The 26,063-nt window shown below is 38.4% G+C and overlaps 1 protein-coding gene across 8 annotated transcripts in view; it reads left to right on the top strand.

The window, feature by feature from the left end:
• CNTN4 (contactin 4) overlaps positions 1 to 26,063 on the top strand; it is an 878,916-nt gene that overhangs the window by 828,431 nt on the left and 24,422 nt on the right. For all 8 annotated transcript variants that reach the window (XM_070492801.1, XM_044754900.2, XM_044754901.2 and 5 more), the window contains one exon: positions 21,511 to 21,686. In XM_070492801.1, the coding sequence (XP_070348902.1) occupies positions 21,511 to 21,686 (176 nt within the window). The remainder of the gene's footprint in view (positions 1 to 21,510; positions 21,687 to 26,063) is intronic.

Below are 26,063 nucleotides of genomic sequence, written 5' to 3'. Positions count from 1 at the left end.
TTTAGCCTGTTTGGTTTCTCAGTCTGGGTAATCTTGACAAAAATTCAGGATCTCTCCGAGCCTCGATATCCTCATCTAGAAAATGAGGTTCATGCGTTTCATTTACTTATGTATTTGTATGTTTTTTTATTGTTTTTGTTTTTTGGCCAGTGGGCTTTGATAATGTAGATACCTCCAGAAGTAAGGTTTATTTGTGTGTGTGTGCACACACACCTGTGCATGTTGGTCTTTGTATTTCATATTATTATGTTCATACTATTATTTTGATACCATGAGATATTTGGATAATTTTTCTTTATATTATAAAACTCTCCTCCTACCACCCCACTCCCTAACTCCATTTTTTGGCTGACTCCGGCTCATCCTTCAGATCCCAGATCTCTTCAGAAATCTTCTCTGGCCATCTTATCAAAAGAAATTTCTTCCTATAATTTTCTATCATAGTACCCTGTTCATTTCTTTCATAACACACTTTATAATCTAAACATACTTTTTGGTTTTGCTTATTTGTGCATCCATCCTCTGTCCCCCTAACTAGAATGTAAGCTTCCTGAGGATCAGAACTGCTGACCTGTACCCACAGTCTTTAGCATGTGCCTTGCACATATTAGGTGCTCTGTAACTATCTTGAATGAATGGATGAGTGAGTGAATAAATAAATGGATAGGTCACATAATCAGGTCTCCTTTTGCAGCATGTTAGAACCATCCTGTTCTCACAGTCGATTCATAAATTGACCCAACTGGAATGACCTTTGAGATCCTTGGAAGAGATGAGATCATCTCTTCCTGCCCGTTCTTCTTGTAGAGGAAACTAGAAAGGGGAAATTTCGTAACCAAGCTAGGTCCCAATAGCTTGCGCCCCCTTCTACTATAGCATATTGGCCTCCCAAAGAAGCTCAGCAAATTCTTGTTATTAAAATAACAGCTGAGCAAATTAATAAGTAGCAGACAGGGAAAAATAGAGGGCCTCAGTGAGGCACCATGAAAGGAATATGGGCTTTGGTGTTTGACAGCCTAGTTTCATAAACCGACTCCAACCCTTCTGAGCAGCCCTGTGACCTGAAATTAATCTTTAGGAGTTTCAGTTTCTTCCTCCATAAGATAGGAAATCCTACCTGTTGAAAAAATTAGAATTCTCTCTGTAAAGCACTAATAGCCCCTGGTGTTTAGTAGGTACCTTTAAATGATAGTATCATTGTGCTGCCAGTCCTTTCTCTACCTGCCTCCTATCGACTCCACTACCATTTATCCAACAGCAGTGTCTCAGTGTGCTTAACTTGGTATCTTGCTATGGTGCCCTAAAAATGTACCAAAACACCAGCGATGTTTTTGTAGCTGCACTGAGGACTGAGAGATTAGTCACTCTCTTCTCAGAAAAAGTAAATCATTACTTTATATCTACTTCTTATATTTATGCTGTTTACCATTGTGCATGTATTATAAAACGCACAAAGCAGTGCTCTCAGCAGGCAAAACTGTTCAAACCTGCAGAATGTCTTGTTTTGTAGTAGGTCTTTGACAAACCAGGATCTGCCTGCCCTGAACTCTGTTTTCTGAGGGACGGTGCTGTGGGCAGCTGGCGTCTGTGAATGATCTCTGAGTGACTTGTACTTTATCAAAGAGCAGGTATGATTTCCCATGTATCTGATTAACCTTCTCTGTAAGATTGCCATCATTTCTGTAATGCCAGCGGATTATTCTGTGCTTGGAAAGATGGATATCAGCTCCTTTTAATCAATAGCCTACAAAAGGTGTCACCCGGCTCTGCCTGTGGTTATCTATAACGTCTGACTGAAAGGGTGCTGTCATTTGTCAAATAACTTGATTTAATTTAAAGCACCTAGGAAATAAAGTTGCCTTTATTTTAAAAACAGTATGCAGAAAAATACGTCAGGTTAGTAAAATGCAAGCTTGTTTTCAGCTAGAAAGAGAGACTACCAAGGGGGTGAGATACCCCCTTATCCATCTCCATTCCACGGGACCGGCTTGGTAACACATATGTTGGTGTGGAGTGAGAGAGGAGTGAAGCATGCAGTGGATTCTGTGGCAGCATACCAAAATAGGAGCAACAATGAAGTGTTGCTAGGCTATCATGTAATTTTTCATGCAAATTGACATAAGCAGGGTACTATTGATAGACTGGGACAACAGAGATAAACTAGGACTGTCACGGGCAAACAAGGCCATATGGCCACTCTAAGTCATACCATTGTAACGTTGAGTAATTGGGACCTTTGGGGTTGCCGTTTCTGTGGTGTGCTCCTCCTTTAGATCCTCTGAGGAAAGTCCCTTGGGATAGAAATTAACCATCGCTTATTATTCAGCCAGGTAGGGAATGAATATTTCCATTATTTGAGATGATGGCTCCAACTAGGAGAGGAGAGCTGTTAATTCTTGGGAAGTTCTTACTTCAAGTTCAGACAGTTTTCCACCTGCGCTAAGATCCTTTTTCTTCTTCAGTTTGGAGGAAATGCTAACGCCTCATACAAAATTTCCATTTGGAGATGCAGTGAGTCAAGCAGAAAACTGCCACTCTCCTAAATGAACTAGGTGACAAAACGAGATATCTGTCAGGCAACATTTTACCTGTGCAGATCCTCCAGAGAAAACAAACAAATCAGAGTTGAGTTTTTCGAGACTCAGTAACAGCTGGCCAAAGAAGCAGGGCTTATATTGAGAAAACTTTAGGAATCTAGTATAAAGGCTGACAATATCCCCAACGCACTCAATATAGATGAGGAGGATTAAAATAGGTAGCACTCTGGACTCCTTAGCGTGAGCTTTGAAAGCTCCCTTCAAATCCTGATTCTCCCACTTCCTCTCTAAGCTTCTGCTTCTGCCTTTGTAAAATGAGAATAACACCCATGTCTCTGAGTTGTTGTGAGTCTTAAGTGAGGTGGCATTATGCAGAGCACTTAGCATATGATCTGACACACAGAGATGCTCTGCAAGATGGTGGGTCTTTTCCCTTCTAGAGGCAACTAGCTATACTGTCACACTTAAGAAGCCACAGATCCCAGTTAAAATTTCCTCTCTACTAGTCACTCATTGTGTGAAATTTCTAAGCCTCAGTTTCCTCGTCTTTGAAATAGGGATAACAACATCCACCTGACAATACTTTGTTTTCTCGGTTTTAATTTCCCCCCACCGTTTATTCGGACGAAGAATAAATAATGAAATAGTTCTAAAGGACTTAGTATGAGAAACATAAGCTCTTCTGCTCCCTTTTTTCTCTTTCCTAGAGGCAAACATTTTCAACTCTTTGGGCTTTTTTTTTCGGTTTGGTTTTGTATTGATTTTCATGTCTTTAAATAACATGTTTATATTATTATCTCTTGATTCTTCCATTTTGGGGATTATCTATTGACTTCTTCTTATAGAAAATGAGTTTGTAGCTCTCTTTCACATGCCCCTACCCACATGATACCCTTCTTATTTCCCATCCTCCTAATATAAATAAATTATAATTCTGGTTAGATTATTAATCCACAATTACATAATTATGACTATACAGTGCTATTTCCAGGTGAGCAATGGAACAAATCATAATTACTTTTCTGGCAAATCTTTTTTATTTCCCTGCTATCTTTTGTTTGTTTACTTAAGTTCTAGGTACATATCACTAATTGAAACCCCAAACTTTTGGCCAGTTTTCCAAATTTTTTGAAATATGATTAGACCCAGACTATAAAATATTCTTCTAGGATATTTCTTTACCATCCTCCCGGGAATTCCTATCATCTCTTTTCTATTTGGATACCCTGTTTCCTGGATCTCGTGTATTCCTTAATTTTTTAAAGCATATCCAGCAGCAGTTTCCTGAAAAGCACCTTGCTTTTCTTTCAAGTTTCTTTCTGTTACTCCCGTACATGATGATAGTTTGGGAATAGAATTCTAGGCTAGAAATAATTTTTCTTCTGAATTTTGAAGGTATTGATCCATTATCTTCCAAATTTCAACACTGCTGTTGAGAAGTCTGAAACCATTCTAATTTCTATTCCTTTGCATGCGACCTATTTTTGGTTTTGGTTTTCTCTCTCTCTCGAGATTTATAGGCTATTCTCGTCATGTCCGTTGTTTTGAATTGTCACAATATTGTGATTTAGTGTGGAATTAATTTTCTCTTTTCTGATTGATACATAATGGGCCTATTTAATTTAGAAACTTATTTCCTCCTGTTCTAGGAAATTGGGGGTGCTATTTTGTTAAGAATTTATTTCTCTGCTGTCTTTTATCTGTTCTCTTTATTGAGAGTGGTCCTGTAATTTTCTCTTTTATCTTTCCTCTGTTTCATCTCTTTGTATGTTTGTTCTATCCTCCAGGAACTTTCCTCAGATTTCTCTTCCAACTATTTTTCATCTCTGCCATTGCCAGTCAAACAAAGGCAAATGGCCAGGCTTCCCACACATCAGAGCTGCTGAAGCAGCATTTCTAGGAAGAAATTCATGGAGACATAAGCAGCATTAGGAATACAAATCCCCCATTGTCCATGGCACTCTAGGGTAACTCACAGAAATCTAGTAAGCTGAGCATCAGATGACAAAAGGGGGTGCTGAACCTTGGGCTCTAGGATTTCCAACTGTGTGATTATGGAAGCATAGCTTCTTTCCTAGCATGACCCGCAGACTAGAGGCCAAGCCTGTGGTTGCCAGTGTGTGAGCAAGTGGCAGGAACACCACCTCAGTGCTCATGATTGGGGAAGTACTACCCCTGTCCTGGCATGATCTGGGGCTACAGGCCAAGTGTTAGAGTTGACTAGAATTGATGGCCTTAAGCATGGGGCCATGGCTAGCTTCCGTGGAGCAGTGCAGAAAGCCGCCTGCTTTTCTGGACGCCAGCCCACAGAAATTAGTCTTAGACCTGTTAACATTTACCTCTCAGTTATCGTGGCTTAAATTTCTAGGAACTTTCTTTTTGTCTCTGAATGTTTCTTATTTGTAACGTCCTTTTCTTGTTTTAGTCTCTGAATGTTCCTTATTTGTAGTACTGTTTTCTTGTCTATGCATGAATTCAATATGTCTTATTCCTCTGAAAATATTAATGATAGATTTTCTTTACTTACTTCAGACTCGATCTTTTATGTTAGAAGCTGTCCTCAGATATTGAGTGATTCTTAGTTGTTGGCTCATATTGAAGAGTGAGGCACTGAAAAGCTAACTTGAAGCCATGAACCTGTGGGTAAAGTGTATTGACTATGGGTGCAATATGACTGAACCGTTTCACTTGGGACCTTCCTCCCATGTCACTATTTTTAGGTTTTTCCTTTGGGGTTGATCACAGTCCCTAGAGAAAGAGTCTTCAATCTCCTTCTCGGAGGACAGACATCTCACTGCCAGTGTGCTGGAAGCCATGTGGAGGAAGGCAGCTGGGAGTCTCAGCATTCATGATATAAATATTTGCAAAATCCCTACTACCCTCAATTGAACCTGGTGTCCTCTTGCCCAGAGACCTTCCTCTGTTATCCGCTTAGAGAGTAAACTCCCAGCATCCTTCTCGGGTAAGGAGGGTTAGTCATCTGGCTGCATGGAATAAAGGAGAGTGTCTAGGGACCTAACTGATTCTAAACATTCATCCAGTGCTCCATTACCTGCGCTTTCAGCAGTACCTGGTGCCACCAATTCCTGAATCTTTGGGGGTATTCCAAAGACTAAGTCAGTCTGCTTCTTGTTTTTCCCCATTACCACCTTAGGATTCAGGGCTTCTTACCTGTTAACCATCCAGCTGCTTCTAAAACACCAGTTTTGTTTTGTTTTGTTTTTTTAAAGATTTTATTTTTCGTTTTTCTCCCCAAAGCCCACCAGTACATAGTGTGTATTTTTTTTTTAAAGATTTTATTTTCTTCCTTTTTCTCCCCAAAGCCCCCCAGTACATAGTTGTGTATTCTTCGTTGTGGGTCCTTCTAGTTGTGGCATGTGGGATGCCGCCTCAGCGTGGTTTGATGAGCAGTGCCATGTCCGCGCCCAGGATTCGAACCAACGAAACACTGGGCCACCTGCAGCGGAGCACGCAAACTTAACCACTCGGCCACGGGGCCAGCCCCCATAGTGTGTATTTTTAGTTGTAGGTCCTTCTAGTTGTGGCATGTCAGATGCCACCTCAGCATGGCTTGATGAGTGGTGCCATGTCCGTGACCAGGATTCGAACTGGTGAAACCCTGGGCCGCCGAAGCGGATTGCACAAACTTAACCACTTAGACATGGGGCCGGCCCCTAAACACCACCAGTTTTAATGGTTATGCCTCCCAATCATTCTCTCCATCTGTATAGGCTTATGCCTTTTTTTTAAAAAAAAAATCCCTGTGCTACTGTTTCAGGAGGTTTTAGAGAGTTCCCAGAACCCTAACAGAGTTACTATAAATAGGAAATGAGATACTTTATAGAAAGAAGCTAGCACAGTGTCTGACACATAATCATAGTGATTATTTTTGTTGCTTTTTTGTTATTCTATTCTTGTAAAATCATCCCAGTATGTAAATTATTTTTGGCCAGCTCTATATAGCCAAATAGCATCAAAAGGGAATGCCCTGTGAAATCATGACCTGTGTAATTTATCTGATTTATCCCGGTCCCACTTGCCACTGTTTTTAGGTTGTCTATATAACTATGATAATTTAGACTGAGGTTGTAAAAGAAACAGGGATTGGGTGTGCATGACACCCAGCCACTAACAAGGAGGATTCTAAATCGATGCTTAGCATCATGTAAGTACACCCTCTGTATTGGAATCCAGATCTCTTAATTACTGGAAAATTCTACTGACTCCTATTGAAGAACAGATTGCCCGTCAGTAGTTCGGTACCCCACCTCCCCACATCTATCTCTTGTACAAAGTGAAGCAGTGTGTCTTGGGGTGACTCTGTGAGGTGAGCAATCTTACAGCATCTGTGGGAATTTGTGCTGATGCTCCCAAAAGTAACTCTTAGTCCTTGTGTGATTTCTGGCTTCTAGAGAATTGTAAAATAGAAGGCAAGAGGGGAAAACAAAGATTTAAAAAGATTCTATGTTTAAAAGGCAAAGACCGCTCAGCTAAGCTTTGTTTAGACCTTTCATGTCCCTCAGTGAGGTATATTTTTGGCCATGCCCCATAAACTACTCAAATAATCCGTTAAGATAGCTGTAGAAATCAGCATAGCAAACTATCAGTGAGCTAGTTTAGTTATTCACCGGTTATTAATCTTCTCAGCTCAGGGTCATATTGTCCTGTCTTCAGCATTTTTCACAGTGTCTGATGATGTCCAGAGACTTAATGGAGGTCCTGGGATGTGGATACACTGAGCATGATAATCTCTCGACTTGATGTCATTCTGGGGATCGTCTTCAAACTTGGTGTATTGCCCTGGCAAATGAGCAAGAAAGCTCCTGTGCTATTTTTCTGGGTGTTTGTACACTGTTCTGGCAAAGAAATGTCTACGTAAAATGATAATTTCCCTTTGATACTTTCACTAGGAGCAAATTGTTTTGAGAATCTGTTATCATTTTTAGTAGCTGTCAATTTCATTTTTTCTTTGGCTTCCTTATAAAGTTGAAGCAGATTTTGTCATTACTTAGAGACCCACGATATTTCTTTGGAGATATTTATATGAACATTTTTCTCTAACTAAATTTTTCACTCTCTTCCTCAATCTCTACATGTTTGGGGAAGCTGTTTTTCTTTTAAAGTTCCTGCATTTACAACACATGGACCCAGGCAAAAGTGAACTCAGTGATGACAATGGTGATGATGATGACAATGATGATACCTAACTTGTATCAAACACTTTAAATGTTCTAGTCATATTATAAGCAGCCATAGGACTCTTGCAAGTTAAGAAACAAATGAACTGACTTACAAGTCAAGTGACCTACCCATAATCAACTAGTGAGTGGTAGAGCTAAAATTTGCATCCAGATACTTCTGACTCCACAGTCCACTTTCTTAATCCGCTTCTAGTCTGTAAGAGCAGCTTTCAACTGAAAATCTGCACCCTCTTGCTATTAGAGTCTAGATGGCAGTTTTCAGTTTGCATATGCAGGGTACAGATATCTACCTTCAGGATATCTAGCCAGCAGATAGATATATCTAAAAATCTTCAGACAGATTCAGGTTTAAAAGAACCTGAAAGAGGTTGTTTTACTTAGGATTTCTATCTTCAACAAAAATATCAGTTAAGATCAGGTAGGGCGGTGTTGGCCCTTGTAAGGATTGGGCATTTACTCTGAAATGTGGACGCATCTTTGTTTCTGCTACATTCTTAGTCACAGCTAACATTTATTATGTGGCAAGCTCTATTTTCAAAACTTTATATTAATTTACTCATTTAATCCTCAAAGTATCCAAGGTATATGTTATTATTCCCATTAAATCTTGGGAAACTGAGGCACTGAGAAATGGGATAACTTCCCTAGGATCAACACAGTCAGTAAGTAGTTGAATAAGAATTAAAACTCAAGAAGTCTGGTTCCCCTGTCCACCTATTTAATTCCTGAACAAAACTGTCTGTCGTTCAAGGGGTCCAATTTTCCAATATATAATACTTTGAAATGAATTTTTTTAAAACTTGGAAATGTTTTAAACTGACATATTTTCACCTCCCCTTGAGCTGAGCCTCCATTTATGGAGCTAGATTCCATAAATGACTGAGACCTTTGCGAGCATTTGACAATAAAGTCTGATGATTCCTTTTTGGCTTTCCCAGAGCCGCTTCTTTTGAATCCTTTTCTCACCTCATCCTGCTGGGCTTCGCTGGATTCCCATTTTTTCCTCCTCCTTCTTATGTCTTGACTCCTGCAAGTACCTCTGGTTCCAACACATCATGTCACATTCTATCAGAATAAAAATAGAATTAGGCAAAGCTCATTTATACCTAAACATTGGCAGCCACCCAAACGCCTCTTTGACAATGAATTAAAGTGAGCAGTGAGCTGCAGTCACATTGGAATGGAAATCAGTAACTTATAGGGCTTTCCAGTCAACCAGACCTGGGGTTGAAGACCTGTTTTCTCCCTCTGATTAGGTCTGTGGCCTTGGGGAATATATTTAGCCTCCTTAAGGGAGCCTCAGGTTCGCTGTCTATTAAATGGTGATAATAATCATACCTGTATCATGGAGTAGGAAGTTTAACTGCTAGCAGTTCATTCATTCTACAGATATTTATTGAGCACCTATTGTGTCAATAGCTACGCTATGTGTAAGATGTGTATGCTGAATATGAAAGACATGTTCTCTGCCCTCATGATGCTTATATTTTAGTGAGGTCATAAATGTGGGTATTTTGCGCAGATCCTGCCACATGGTAAACATAGACTATACGTAAGCTGCCATGATGATAACGATGATGGTGTTCAATGACGGTGATGGTGGCCACCATGGTACCATCCCCATTTCACAAGAACCTGAAATGATAATTCCAGTCCACAGGAACTCGGCATCAGTAAGAAGTCTACTTCTCTTTTTTCTCCTGATATAAATGATCTACCAGGTTACCACAAAGCAATATGGAAAATGTTTAATAAACAGGTTACTTGACCACCTTGATAAATATACTGCAACCTTAACTCTGGGTTAGAATCATAAAGGTAAATATTTTAACAGTTTCTTTTAAATCACCCACAATAAATCTTCTGTTGACAGATTTGCAAAAGTCATAAATAAATATAACCTCTTGAAGCCTCAAGGGGAATGTCGTCTTCATCATTAGCAAATAGCAGTATTATCTTTTTATCACCCAACCCTATAGATGCTGCATTTTCTCTGTTCATGTTTTATCTCCTTTTCTAACCAGTGGTTTAGCAATTCTTTTTGAATTTGCCACCTTTCTCATCAGTTTCACAGTTACTTCTCCTCCTGGGTAATTTTCCAGTGATGTCCTTTCCTTTTGGAATGTGTGTTTATGCAGTCTTCTGACTTGAGAGGGCAGGATATTGTTGGTGCATGAAGTGTCTTTGGTGTCTTTGGATTTAGCTGCTAGCTTGAAGCATCTGGCAATCGAACATAAACTCCCATACTTGAGCATTCATGCTTGAACCAGAAATTACTTTGTCATCTTCACTGGCTTTTATTAAGCAGCCAACAGCTGTCTTGGAACCGTGACTTACTGCAGTGAGCTCTTTCCCTTAGAATGTCACCCTCTTCTTATCCTCAAAATAAATCTCTCCTTTTCCTTTTTTTCCCAAGGAAATCTTCAGCATCATTAGTAACAGTAATAGTATCTCACACTTGGGGAGCACTTTATGGTTTATGAGGCATGTTAAAATCCATTAACCCGGTTTGAATTTCTTAGTCATCCTGGGATGCCAAATACCATCACTTCCAAATTACAGATGAGAAAACTACAGTTCAGAGATGTCAAATGTCTTCTTGGTGGTTACACGCCTAATCAATGCTATATAGATAAACCTGGAAACTAGGTTTTAAAGACACTAAATAGAGTGTTTTATACATTTCATCATGCTGATATTTTTAGCAAAACCTATGTTCACATCAAAGCATAGCTAAAAGAAAGTCTTTTACTCTGTGAAAAATAACTCCCAGTTACCATTTCTGAGAGGAGCTCTGGGCCTGGGCTTATTTCCAGTGAACTGAGTATCCAGCTTCTTTCGGGTCCTCCAGCATTGTTTGGGAGCCTCCACCCGTGGGAAAAAATGGCAAGATGTTCTATTGGCCGACATGTTGCACAAATGAACATTGTTCGCTATGTGAATGGTGCTTTCTGGAGTTGAGGAAAGTAGCAGGTCCTGGTATAGTGGCCAAATGCAAGACAATCTCTCTGTGCCTATTTGCTTCTCTACCTGAGGCAGAAACAATTCCCAGTGGGACCTATCTTAAGGTACTGGAGAGTTGTGGAAATGGATGAGAAACTGTTTCTGTGGGGTAATCAACAAATGCAAAGGGCCATGAGATTTGTATATCTTGCCCACTTGAACGAATGAATGAACTGATTTTTCTTTCATATCTCTCTGTGAGTTTTGGTCTATTCGATGCAGCAGCAATTTGCAAAACTCTGTTGCACCGCAGGCCAGAGAGATACCCTAGGGATTTAGCATAAGCTACACAAATAATGTGTACATACGTATTTGTTATAACATAGGCTAGCGTCTTGCCTCGCTATTTTCACTACCAATAGTGAGCTGTTAGATTCTAATGGAAAATCTAGGAAGTGAGTACATTTCCTGTAAAGTTTAAAAAGATTTATTGAGGAATAGACATTTGGATACACACACATACAAGCACATACACCCCTAGAAGTTTTTGCTTGTTTCTTTTAATTCAAGTAACTGACATGTTTCTGAAATGAGGAAGTAGTTAATTTTTTTTTTAATTAAGCAAGATCTGCCTGGCCGGAAAGCTATTTCTCTTTTTGCCCTTAATAAATCTCTTTGTGAAGTGTCTGACCAATTTTTAATGCTGACCATTTCTCCATATATTCAGACAACATTAGCACTGCAGTGTTTCACATAATAATCATGCCATCAGTTAATTTTCACATCATCATCATCATCAGTTATCATTGTAGAAGACATTGTAGAAGTCAATGAAGAGTGGAAAATGTGGGACTTTGACTCAAACCAGAACTCTGACTTAAATTCCATCTTTAGGTGGAAGTAGCAAGATGCAGTTTACCTGTCAATGATTGTATTTATAAAGATGCAGCTTGTCCAACAAAGATTTCCATTTCAATATCCTAAAAGCCACAAAATGGAATGTTACTCTGCAGAAGACTGCCTTTTCACTTTCTAAAGATTCTTTTGTGGCGCTGTGCCTTCCTCTTGGTGTGAGTGTCCTTTATTCAGTGTGGAATTTCTTCTGTGTTTGTGGAACAGGGACTCTGCTGCCCTCTGCCTCTGCTTTTCTTGCTCTGTCTCTGTGTTTTCACCTGCTTTTCTCCCTCTCCCTGCTCTCCCACGCTCCCTCATCTCCACTCTCCTCTGCATAGATTAGATCTAAGTGTTAAATTGTGCGACATATCTTGAGATTTTTATGTCCCCTGTACCTAAGTTAAAAGGCGTGAAGAATTGTAAACACCTCTCTGAAAATAAACTAAATTAAGTTGATTTATACTTCTCTGACCCTCAGATGATTTTTTTCTATTTGGGTCAGCAACTCTCAATCGAAAGAAAAGTCTCCCTATCTCTGGTGTGAAAGACTGGACTGAATGTGCAGTGACCCAAAATCTACCCCAGAAAGTAGTTTTTCCCTGCAAGAGTGTACTTGCCAACTATTTGCCTCTTTCTCCTCAAAATGAAGAAGAGTAGCAAAATGTTAATTGAAGGCTCTCCTAATTTTCATTCTCCTTCCTTTAAGTTTCATTGTGTATTAGATCACACTCTGAAGCATGTAACGCAACAGGAAGAAGAATCTCTTTTAGTTAGCTAAACTCATGATGTCTCACCTGTCACACACACCAAAGGAGCATTGCAACAATTGCGGGGCATTAGGAACTGTTACTAGTTGTCCATCCTGAAGGGTTTCAGGGAAAATTTCACTTAGAATTATACACAAGCCCCCAGACGAGCTAGTTAATAGTGGACCAGGCTGCTGGAGTGGGTGGGTTGTTTGATCTTGTTTTGCAGAAAGCTTTATAAATCAATCCTTCCTGCATCAAATAAAGGGAGGGTAGCTAAGAATGTCCACAAAGATAGTAATACCCTCTGTTTTAAGCTTCATATGCTCCTCAATGACCGTCTCTCAAATCTGTAAGCAAACAAAGAAATACTGCTTTAGATTATGAGAATTTTTGCCTCTTTCCCAAGATGTAGAATCCTTAAATTGAGGAATTTGAAAACATGTAGAAAATTGCTGACAGGAGCAGGATAAGCAGAAAGGAGGGATGCTTTCTCCTTCTGCTGAGGTTTCAGCACCACCTACTGACCAGATATTAATCCTTCCCCATGTAGCAAGCTGTGTGGATAGGCGCCTGGTTGTTACTTTGTATGTTAATGACAATAGAGGCATTGTCTGTGGAATTTATGGACCTTGCCTCAAGGTGTACATTTCATTTCTTTTGTAGTTTAGGTAAATATTCTCTTACCTGATAGTAGATGCAGCCAGATGCCCATCAGCTGCAATAATATATTCCTTTAATCAGCAAAGACTTCATTATGCCATTTGTCTGTAATGGGATTTACTTTGTTTCACTGACACTAATGGTATTTCTTTGGGACTCTTTTGCCCAGTGACTCATAAGGAAGAGTTACTCATGTGTAGTAGCTAAAAGACACAGGCCTGTAATCCCTTCTTCTCAAACAGAAAGAGTTCTAAGTGTTATTTGATGAAAATGTTTCTCCATGGTTAAAAGATATCTGTGGTTCCCATTCATTCTTTTTGTCTTCCAACACAGTTACGAAAATGCCATAGAGTAGTAATTTTAATTATCCTTGACTTGATACAATTTATTTAATTTGTCAATGAGAATAGTCTTTTCTGAGAGTCTGTTGAGATCATTTCTTTCAAATCATAAAGAAAGCATCACAAAGAAATTGTGAGAAGGTAAATTTAACATACCCCCTGCCCACCTCCCCCACCCCCGTTATTGCTTGCTACTTTGCTTGAGGAGTATTCTTATTCATAATGGAAGCTTAGGCACCTGAAGAAAATTCTTTCCATTTGGAAAGACATCCCAGCTGAGAAACCCTGCTACTGAAACTTGGCACAAATCCAAAACCGAGGTTTGCTTTCCCTGGTAGCAGGTGAAAATAAGAGCAGATGAGTTGACCATGAATGATTTTAAGACAAATTATAACCTGCTATTGAGAATCAAAACAAGACGAAACAAAAGCTCCTTATTAATAGTTGTAACTAACTATCGAAGACCTAAAAGGCAACCAAGAGCATTTGGGTGTCATTAGAGTCATCTTCTTAATTAAATAGGTGCTTTCTGCTACACATTTTGACCAGGCAAAACTAATAACTTTGATTATTATTTGGCTGCTTGTTTCCCAAGTACCTATACTTGGCCGCCCTCAATTGGCTTGTGCATAGCAGTTTCCATTTGTGGCAGTCAAGCTTATTAAACAGCTCTGCTTTGTGTTTTTTCCCTAGTCCTTGAAAATAGATTGGTAAGCATTCTGCTCAGGGGTGATTTGTAAATTGCTTTACAGAAGGCTCCTGTTTGTGCTCAATCCATCTGGGGTCAGAATTTGCCTTGTGTTTTCTTCCGATGTCATTTGTCAAGTTGCACAAGTTGTTCAAAGAACCAGGTCACAGTACTACGTGGCAGTGCTTTTTGGCATGAATTGATTAAAACCCTTGACACGTGAAAGTGCCCTACACCATGGCTGTGTTTTCCCACTACCTAAAAAGGGCAGATTTCCTTGTCTTTAGCCAAGATAAAATCATTGGGTTTTTTCAGCCGGTTCCTCTTCCTTTCTTCAAACGACAAAGTCGTATTTTAATTGTGTTAATAAAAAGAGAGAGAAGATAAAGAGAAAAATAGCCTATGTTTGTTTTAAAATCTTTTTAAGTTCTCAATTCACAGGCATTGCTGCTCAATAGAATGCGAATCTTAGTGAAAAGTGAATGTCTAAAAGAAATCAAATGTCTAAAGAATTTCCAAAACAGCAATAACTATAACTAAAATAAAGACTTGGAAACAAATGCCAAATACATACATGCCTGATATTATCTAGAGCATGATACATTGAATATATCTTATTTCATCAGGATAGTTATATAATAAGTAAATTAATTAATTAAGGAAAGCACTTCCTAAAGTAGACTGTCAACTAGTGTATGTAGAAGGAATGATGGAAATAGGGAATCACCATTTGGTAGCCATCATAGAGGTGGTTGATTCAGGCAGAAGTCTTCAGTGGATCCTAAGGCTGGTGGGTGGAGGTTTGGTGAGCATCGGATTATTGGCGTGATTTTGGAATACCTCCCCACAAAATACTAATCAGTTGTAAGGGGGTAAAAATGGTAAATATAAGGTGAAAAGGCCAGGCAGACACCAGTGTGACCAGGTGATCAGGGTTAACATGATCTGTGTTGAGACAAGTTCACATCACATCACATAGCTCCTGATTCCAAGCACTTAGAAGATACTACCCAGCCTTTCAGTGGTGTTCCTGCTGAGAATGCACAATCGAAATCAGGTCATGAGGAAACATCAGATAAATCCAGGTTGAGAGTCATCCTATAGAATGTAAGGCTGATCTTCTTTAAAACTGTCAAGGTTTTAAAAGAGAAGGAAAAACTGAAGAAATGTTCTAACATGAAGGAGTCAGAAGAAGCATAACAATTAAATTCAACATGCATTCCTAGTTAAGGACCTGGACCAAAAGATAAAGAGATATTACTGAGAAAGTTAGCAAATTTTGAATGGGATCTGAGTTGCATAGTAGTAATGTAAGAGGGTTGATTTAGTTGTTTCGAGGCTTGTATGCTGCTTCTTGGAAAAGCGTCCTTATTTGGGGAAATACACACTGGAATGTTTAAAGGTAATGAGACATGTCTGTAGTTCTCAAAAGGTTCAGAAAGAGAATAATGATAATGGGTAAATAATTATATATTATAGGTCATATTATGTATAAACATATAATAGATAATATATATTATGTATGTAAAAGACTGATAATGGGTAAATATATTATAGATCATGTTATATATCTATTATCTATTATATATAAAGAAATATATCTATTATGTAGAGATATATATAATATGTAAGAGAGAAAGAGAAGGAAATAAGCAAATGCAGCAAAATATTAATAATGAGGGGTCTGTGTGAAGGTGAAAGAGTATTTTGTACTTTTCTGGAAACTTTTCTTAAGTTTGAAATAATTTCAAAATAAATTATTTTTAAATTAAATTTCTTTTTTAAAGCAAGAAAAGAATAAGTCCTAAATGTGGCCTTAGAGGCAAAAGTCAGTAATGAGCACAGCAGAAGGGCCAGAGTTTGCACAGGGAGTGCTGAGTGAACTCTTAGGTGACTCTTTTTTATGTTCTATAGTCAATGTAAGTCAGGCTAAATAATAAGAAGCATATAGCACAACAGCTTCAGCATTTCAAGGATTGGGGACTTATTTTTATCAGTCACCAACACTACCATTCACAGATGGTCAACAACTTATCTTTAACCTACTCTCATAAGTAGGGACAGAGCTAGGCACCAGGGATTTATAAAAGTATAAGATGTGGTCCCTGACCCCCTGGAACCTGATTACAGGGGAGAAACTGGATATATGTAAGAGATATTCCAAAACAATGCTCAAGCTTAATATTGAAGAAATAGAACAGACAGTTAAAGCTGACGAGCTTCACAAAAGGAAAGGATCACTAGCCAGTCGAGCGCCCAGGAAAGCACTGGGGAGGTGGCTTGGAGGCGTACACTCTCCAAAGAGAAAATGGATGTCATCTGGTCTGATTGGCCTTCAGTGTAACCTGACGTCCCCTCTCTGATGGTGTCCATCTCCACTTGAATACTTCTAGAAATGGTGATTCACGTTCTCCTAAGCAGTCCATTTCCCTGTTGGAAAGATGAAATTGTTAGAAAGTTCTCCCTTATGTGGAGCCAAAATATGCCTGATTTTAGTTACTCTTTGCTTTCTCCTTTGGGGCAACACAAAATAAGCTTAATTCATCTTCTGCCTATAAACCCTTCACATATTTAAAGACCGTTATCATTTCTCCTCTAATTTTTCTTTCTTGTGCCAAATACTTTCAGTTATTTTAGCTATTATATGTTTATTAGATCCTTCAGTAACCTAGGTACAGTGATCTGTCAATGAATCCAAAGGATGTTCGTAGTGAGCTGTGGTCTCATTAATGCAACATACGAGATTATTCCCTCTCTAGAATGGAATACTACATGCTATTAATGCAACCTAAGATTCTATTAGCTTTCTTTGGCAGCTATAAGGACCCTGTTGACACAGAAATACTCAAATCTTTTCCACGTGAACTGCCAATCCAGTCTTCCCACAGCCTGTACCTATACAGCTGATTTTTTTAAGTATAGCTTTTTGCCTTTATGCCTATTAAATTTCATCCTAAATGAAAGAATTGGTCTAGCTTGAAATTACTGTGAATCTGGATTCTCATCTAATGTTTAGATCTAATGTTCCTTTTAGATGTGTATTTTATGCAGAATTGATAAATATAGTTCATCTGACACTGGTTTTATTTTTATTGAAAAATGGGACCAACTAGGGAGTGCTGAAATTCATCTCTAGAGATGCTACCTCCAGGTTTATTGTGATCATTAATAAAAGGTCCTTATTGTGGCATTTAATTATTGAAAATAGTTCTCTGTCCGGTCCCTCTTGTGTCATTTGAGGTGACCTGACTGTCAGCTCTTTGACTAGCTCCAGGTCTTTGAAGAATCCCATTTTTAAAATTCTCTCTATAAAAATTAATATAAAAAAGAAGACACAACCTGACTGAAAGGCATCATGAAGACCATTACAGTAAGAAATTTGCGAACAAAAGAGGACATGTCCCTTCCTTGAATGAAGATGATTAAAACACACATTAAGTACTTTCCTGATAGGCACTATGTGAATATCTCGGCACTGTGAGTGAAAAGTAAAGAAATTATAAACTGAAATGGAAGGGTTGATATGGTATAGGGAAAGCAACATTAAAATGGAATTCTTATCCTACGAACCCACAGGCACTTGTTTTTGCAGATAATAAAAGTTCTAAATCAAGCCTTTCCACCAACACTGAAAGTCAGAATATAATATGACTTGGATGATGTGGTATAATTTATGCATCTAATTGTTGGCCTAATCAGTAACAGAGTGGTTAATAATTAATGCTCTCTCTCATCGTTGGCATGATATTTAGAACAAAGCACTTAGTGTACCTTCTGTCCTTTATATATTATAGAAAACACTATAGAACCTAAAAGAATATTTGTTTTTACTCTAGATGGGTTAAGCACTTGGTAAATATATATGTTTTAAGCATCAGTTCTCTGTAGTTCTGAATTTATCATTCTCCGCAGGATGAACCAACCACAAGCAGGAAAGTTAGGGGTGTTGTTGGCCCTATTTATTGTTGCTATTTAATTACATCCAAATCCAGACATCAATTCTACAACTTGAGTTCTAATTGCCTTTGAGAGTTGTATGCACAGAACAATAGCTGGAGTGACTCTTCAGAACAGAAGTTGTAAATATAGGTTCTTCCTGATCTTGATGAATTAAGACCAAAGGAAGGGAGACAGTTTTGTTTTGAAGAAGCCATCTGTTTATTTGCATACAGAGTTTGTATTCAAATTTAAGGAAATTAATCAAGAAAAAAGCATGAGAATTCACAACACAGAAAGGAGTACTGAAGAAGCATACAATTTGAGAAAACCAACTAGCTAATGAGGTTTTGAACCTCTTTAGTTTAATCTTCTCTAGTCCCAAGGAGACTTCTCTGGTGTGTGTACAGTGCATGACTTGCTTTGCATTGATTCTTGCTACCTCAGGGCTCAGAACATGAATCGGTGACAAGTGCTAAATTAATGAATTAGCAGCTGTCAGCACAGCAACCATACCAGCATAATCCTTGATTTAGAGAATTTCTCTGGTCCTTGGTTAACAGGCAGCTGAGTTCACCAATAATAAAATCTGTCCCAGATCCCTACATGTGCATAAAGAGATGAACATTTCTTTATGAAACAAATGTCAGTTAAAAATGTGAGCTGGAATGGCAAATGACTGTAGGCTTTTGGGTATGTGCCAAGTCCTTGTTGCTCACCCAGAAGCTGTCAGGAGATAGGGAGCCAAGACATGTTTAAGGACTTGAGACTGGACATTTGACTCTACACTCATAAGTCTGATGTGTGAGCTTAGAGCTAGAGCCAGCATTTTAGGCATAAAATCATCGCTGCCTTTTACTAGTCTAAGGCAGTAACTTCATTACTCTTGCAGTGAAGGCCTCTGAAACTAGCTTCACCCCATGGCCGCCTTTGAATTCCTTCTGCATTTAAATATCTTCAGTTGATTACAGATAATCAAGAGTGCAAATTGCTGTATTATGCCCTTAGACTTGTTCTTTGGATGATTTGTGAATGGATATTATGTTATCGGCTAAATGAAGGGAGGAGCTATAGTATAGTACAATAGATGGTTCCTTAACCACTCGTAGGCATCAGTTTCCCTCATCTGTTAAGCAGGGACAGTAATAGCACCTATTTGTTAAGAATAAATGAAGTAATCCACGTACAGAGCTTAACACGGTGTCTAGAACCTAAGGGCCTCAGTTAGTTATTACAAATGTTATTATCCTTCAGTCTCCTTTGTATCTCTCTTGGTACCAGGACAATGTTATCCACGAAACACACAATGCGTGCTTGGTGCATAAATCAACAAATGAATGAAGGTGCATTAAAATGAAAATATAAATTGCAAAATAAGTGGACAGCTGTTTAAAGTAGAATTAGGCGACATCTTGCCAATGAAAGCCATACACACATATAATTTTAGCCAGGAATTATTCTTTCCAGTCTTCATTTTATAGATGAGGAAAATTTAAAATCAAAAATGGTAAATGACACATTAAGTCAAAATGGAGCTATTCCTAGATTTTTGCTTAGAGTTATTCTAAGGTAATTTGCTCTCAACTCCTTCCCTCATTTAAAAAAATCTTAATCTGTATCTATTCCTGCTGGTCAGTGAATCAGTAGAGCAGGTTTTTGATTATGTGATTTGCAAAAACCTCAGGTTTTAAAATGAAAGCTTTCCCCTCCCATAACTTCTTAGCTGGCAGTACCTGTTTTCCACTCCTCATTTCGTGGGCGTCACTCATTCAACAGAGATTGAAAGCATATCAGTCCACTGATCATCTTATCCTATTTTCAGAAAACAGCAAAAGCACATCCCACCACTGGACTGGAATCTATTTATGGACACAGACTTTTCTTTTCTAACGACCTGAGATATTCGCTTTCCATTGTTGGATAAAAGCGTAGAAAAACTGTTTTAAATACTCTCTTCAAAGAGGAAATTTTAGTGTGGTTTATTGGAAAGTAAGACCCATCAAAAGTCTCCTATAAGATATAGTTTCAAAGTTCCCAGGTGAGATTTTAGTCTAAGAGGTTCACTCAATAAATATTTATATACCCCACAGCCTGAAACAGAATCCTGTGAATGTGGAAGGGAATTAATCTATGTTCTTTTATTGTTTTGTTTGCTTTTGATTAGCCTTCTTTGTTATGGTTTGGTTTAGTATAGAGAAATTTCTGGAATATGGCTGAATTCAGAATTTCATTCTTTAGGCACTTATGTGACCTTTATTTTTAGCTCAAATTGCTTTTCACCATTGTACTCTATGACACCATTTAGGAAATCATGTTGCAGTGAAAAATAAGAGACTCCTTGTGTGTGAAAGTAGTTTTGGAGTTTATAAGCTGTCTCAGCTAAGCAAGCCCATTCCATTTCCAATTAAAACTATAATGTAAAGAGTGAATTTAAAAATGAATTAGGAGGCCAGCCCAGTGGCACAGCAGTTAAGTTCACATATTCTGTTCTGCTTTGGTGGCCCAGGGTTCTCCAGTTCGGATGCTGGGTGCGGACCTACGCACCGCTTGTCAAGCCATGCTGTGGCAGGCGTCCCACATAAAACAGAGGAAGATGGGCATGGATATTAGCTCAGGGCCAGTCTTCCTCAGCAAAAAGAGGAGGATTGGCAGCAGATGTTAGCTCAGGGCCAATCTTCCTTAAATAAATTAATTAATTAATTAAAATGAATTAGTCCTTATTTTAAAGTAATGTATGTATATCATTTTGTCAACGATGTTCATTACAGTATTACTAATAATTATATTTACAATAAATTTTGCTAAAATGTCTGCCAGTTTCAAAATTGTTAAAACTGCAAACAATAGCACATTATGCAGATTATAAAAATATGTGGATAAAGATATAAACATACCCAATATTATATTGAGTAGAGAAAAAAAGACAGAAAAATCATATGTGTAGCATGTTTACAATGATACAAAACAAAACAACTGAAAAACTACGAAACAAAAAGAGTGGGGGAGATTATACCAAAATGAAAATAAAGGCTTTTGCTGGACAGTAAGAGAGTAAGTAAGATTTCGTTTTGGGGGTTTTTTTTGGTACCTTCTTTTAACTTTACTGAAATTTCTAAATTTCCCATACTAAACATTTTTCACTTTTATAATAGGAAAAAGAAAGCCCAACAAACTTCAAATTAACATGAATTTTCCTGTTTGCACTCAGCTGAAATATTGCTTTCTAGTGAAACTGGGGAGATAGGAAAACCTCTTTAAAGGGGCAATTTCTGAGCAGGCTGCCAGAAGGAAGCCTTCCATGACTGTCTTCAGAGATCTGACCTCAGTGCTCCCCAGCTGAGTTCTGTTGCTCTGTGGAAGTTTCACATAATGAGTGTTTTCATCTTTTCATATTAAAAATGACCTCCTAGCCTGAATCGGAGCTTCCCAGATGACTGAGGTTTGCTGGTCACAGCCTAAGAAAAAAAGAAAGCAAAACTACTCAGTATTTCCTGCTCTTCGATTCTACATTTTATTTCTACACAAGCTCACTGTCTTTGTTTATTTTGTTTCACTCTCCAGATCCAACAAGGGTAATGGTGCCCCCTTCCAGTATGGATGTCACTGTTGGAGAAAGTATTGTTCTGCCATGCCAGGTAACACATGATCACTCGCTAGACATTGTGTTCACTTGGTCATTTAATGGACACCTGATAGACTTCGACAAAGATGGGGACCACTTTGAAAGAGTTGGAGGGGTAAGTATTAATATCAAACTATCCACAGGAAACGCAGTGTGCAGCTGAACTTCTCAAAACAGATTCAACTTATTTAGACTAACTTGAAAGGAAATATAAAGTTATTCTTTGATGATTTTCTTCAAGAACCTTATTTCAAGAAACTCGGTTCATTCCTTCTCCTTTTTGCATATAAATGCATCACCCTGTGTGAGCAACCCTATATGGCAGGTCTTCTCTTAATCCTCACAGCAATCCTACAGGCTAGTTATACATTACTGTGTATGGATGAGGAAACTGAGGCTCTGGAGAGTTGTATGGCTTGCCTTGGCCTCATAGCTACTAAAATTGCAGAACTCAGCTTTAAACTTCAAATCCCAAACTCTATGCCCTGTAAGCCAGACAGAGAAAGACAAACACTGCATGATTTCACTCATATGTGGAAGATAAACAAACACATGGATAAAGAGAACGGATTAGTGGTTACCAGAGGGTGAAGGGGTGAAGGGGTGAAGGGGTGGGCAAAAGGGGTAAAGAGGCACATATGTATGGTGACAGATAAAAACTAGACTATTGGTGGTGAGCACAGTGCAGTCTTTACAGAAACTGATCTATAATAAGGTACACCTGAAATTACACAATGTTATAAACCAATATGACCACAACAAAAAAAATAATAAAAAGAAAGAAAGAAAATAGCTGAAGGATAGTTTACTCTTGTGTTTCTAGGCTACTGACTAAACTCTCTTTGGCTCTTCTAGAAGACCTACCATTGTAATGATAGTGTTCTCTTTCTTGAATCTGAAAGTCTGATCAGATAATTTATTATCTCCAGGTAATTTGAATTCTAATGTTGAATTGTCAAAATGCCTTACTTTCCATAAAAATACGTATTATCATTGAATTCACACCAAGAACAGGTCAAATCTGGAAACAATTTGGGTCTATCACAATCATTCTCCAAAAATTTTTTCTGCCCTAACACAGCCTGCCATTCCCATTAGTAATAAAGATTCCTTCTGGCTGCCATTCTCATGGATGGGTCCAACCAAAAGACAGCACGATATAAAAATGGGCTGTGACTTGAAAAGCCCTCCCCATCCCCATTGCTGCTATAGGAATCTCATTACCCGCCTCATCTTACCTCCACCCCTATGTTGAGAATAAATGGACTAAAGCTTAAAAAGCTATCCACGTGATATATTGAGGGCCTATTTTCCACTCAAATATAGTACTAGTCCTGTTACTTACATTCTTGCTTCCTTTCTCAGTGTTTCTCAATTGAATCACAGAACACCAAAAATGATGTGAGTAACCATTTTCTCCCAAGGATTATATATGACTGGTACCATTTTAGATACATAGGAGAGAAGTTAATTCATTACGTCAATGGATGCCTCAAGTCATTAGTAATTCTCTCTTAGAAACTTAGTTGAGAAAGGCTCAATTAAATTGCCAATACTGACCATTCTGGACCTCTTGAATATGGTTCAGCCTGACAACCTTGACCAAGTGAAAGAGATATTAACTACTTCACAAGGACACTGAGGATATTAAATACCTTCAGGTGTAAAAAAGTGCATAGCCCAATGCCTACCAGAAAAGAAATACTCAATAAACTTTAATGGTTGTATTAATGGAAGGAAGGGTAACATTGATTCTAATAACAGGAAAGCATAAATTGAGAAAACCTTCATAAATTAAGCAGAATATTTGTTTTCATACTAAAACCAACGTCTCAGGCAGGAGAGATATAAAAAATATTATCTCCCAGAATGACGTGAGCACCAACCAATCAGAACAGGTGCCTGACTGATCAAAATGGATGCTCTGCCCGTCAGACAGGTGTGATCTTTATGCTGGACTGGCTGCATATCAGCCAGGGCTGAGGCCCAGGTGGAGACACTCTTAATGAAGTAAAGCACTAATGACCACCCTTTGTAGAGACCTCTATCTGTAGAATCACCCTTGTTAGTCTTTCACATGGGAAATGTTTTTCTCTGTGAAACTAGTGCTAACCCCAATCAACTACTGCTAAGAAATAAGTGCAAAATTCAGGACAGCACTACAAATTGTGAGAGCGAAGTGTATCGGCTACCAGGATCATTAATGTCTGTACATTTGGACCAGACAATAGAAGAGATAAGGAAGCAATTCTGAAGTCAAACCCATTTTGTAGTTTCTACTTCCTGGGTCAGCATGGTGGAAATGATGCTGGCAGAGCCAGCCAATTGTAGTTTTTTGAAAAGTTATTATTTCATTGTCCTCTGATAGCATCCGCATGCTCTGTCAGGAACAGAACAGACCACAGTGGGGGAAAAGAAGGTATTTCTGCTTTGTTCTCTTTGACAGGAACATAAACCTAAGTCTCAGTTAATAGTTTGGTCTGGACAACTCCATAGAGGAAGAGAAAGTCATGTGGTGTCCTTCCGTGAGACTCTTACCTTAATTCTGACTTTATTTTTTCTTTCAGTTTTACTGTAAAAACACTAATTTGGTCAAAATTTGTAAATAAAGAGAGCACACTCTAAATCACACAGTCAAAAAATTCTCTTAATAGGTTGCTGTGTTCTGAAATCTACAGGCTACCAGAAGTTTCTCCGACATTCAAGCCCTTGGGTGAATAAAATGAATTATTGGGAAACTGTAGGCATTTCCTTAAAACCAGTATGGCTTCCCACCTTCCCTGCACACGCCCCCTTGTGAGGCATATTTAAACCTTTACTCAAAGTCCTAACAGGTGCAATGTCTTAGGTAAAGAAGTATTAATAATAATAATGATAATGACGATGATGATTCCTTATATTTGCAACGTGCCTAATCATTTATCAAGCACTTTCGTATATATCAGCTCATTAATCCTCACAGAAACCCTGTGAAATAGGTTAGCAATTATTATCCAATTTTACTGAGCAATTATAAGACTTGATTAGTAAATTGTAGAATCTAGATGAGAACCCAAGTGTTATAAGTAAAAGAACTTTCAGTTAAAAAAAATCACAGCTCATCTTAAATTAGATTTAACATCTTTGACGTAATTGCTTCACAAAGAAAATTGATCCAGGTCATCAATAATACCAGTTTAAATTTACTCTTTGCTTCACAGTTTTCAGAAGGACTTCACGTACACATACAATCTCATTTGATTCTCACAACCTAGCACAGTAGGCAATGTATCTTTCTTTCACAGGCCAATAAACTAAGGCTCAGAGAGATTAAGAGACTTACACGAAGTCACACAGCAGGGATCAACCCAAGACAACTAAGTCCTGAACCTTCAGTTCTCCCGTCACTATATGCTTTTGCCTCTCTTCTCATCCTTTTACAACCATTGGTAGTTCCATGTCTTCCATTGTCCTGTGATGTGTTGTACTGAAACAAAAGAAGGAAACCAAGTACACGTGAATTTAGAATGAGAATAAAGTCTTTCCGGTTGGTAGTGCAGCATTATAGTAAAGAATAGGGACTGGAGCCTGACCATGTAGCTTCACATCCTGGCTCTGCCTCTCACTAACTAAGTGACTTTAGGTAAGTTATATAAGCTCTTTGTGCTTGAGTTTCCTCATCTGTAAAGTAAGGATAAAAGGACTAAATACTCATAGGACATGTGAGTATTTATTACGTTAATATAAGTACTAGGAAGTGCTTTAATATACGCCTGCCATATAGTAAATACCATTAAGCATTATCCAATATTATGGTCATTTGGAAGAATAGCAACAAGGCCAAAATAACCTATGTTATCTTGTCATCCACTGAGGGTTTAGAAATAAGCAGAGCTTCCTGAATCCGACCCCTAGGGTTTTCTCTTGCTTAAGCAGCTATTCTTCCAGCTTTTGATTAACAGAGCTATGACACCAAACTCCAAGGTGTAGCATGTTCTTCAGTTAAAATGCCACCTTTGTGATAGCCTGCGGAGGCATCTCCTTATATTTATTAAAAGTACTGTGCTGGTCAACATTGTAGAAATATTTCTAGGGCACGTAGACATTCATACCAGGATGTGATTAGTTCTATTCATCTGTTAATCAAACATGCATCTGGCATTTGGAAAGCTAGCACCATTCTACATTAGGTGATGCAAGATTTTCTTGAAGAGTCTGGTCCTCATAGTCCTTTAATTCAAACCTGGGAACAATCAAAATGCTGGCTCTAAGACAGGGTTGTGCAGTAAAATTCAGATTCTGCCAATTGTGGGCTTTCCTCCCCTTTCCAAATGTAAAGTTCCAAAGCATTGGAACTTCAGTGAAGGCTATAAGCTGAGGGCATGTCTCAAGAAACCCACAGGACTAGATCAAGAGCCACCTTGCATAATTTTAAGTGCTTTCAAGGGGCGAACTCCTCCAGAAACCCAGAGCAGCCAGACATCTGAGGTCTTGTCCAAGGTGTGTTCTGAAA

Source organism: Equus asinus, chromosome 21 (assembly GCF_041296235.1).
Source record: "Equus asinus isolate D_3611 breed Donkey chromosome 21, EquAss-T2T_v2, whole genome shotgun sequence".
NCBI classification, from domain to species: Eukaryota; Metazoa; Chordata; class Mammalia; order Perissodactyla; family Equidae; genus Equus; species Equus asinus.
This window is presented reverse-complemented; position numbering and strand designations above follow the sequence as displayed.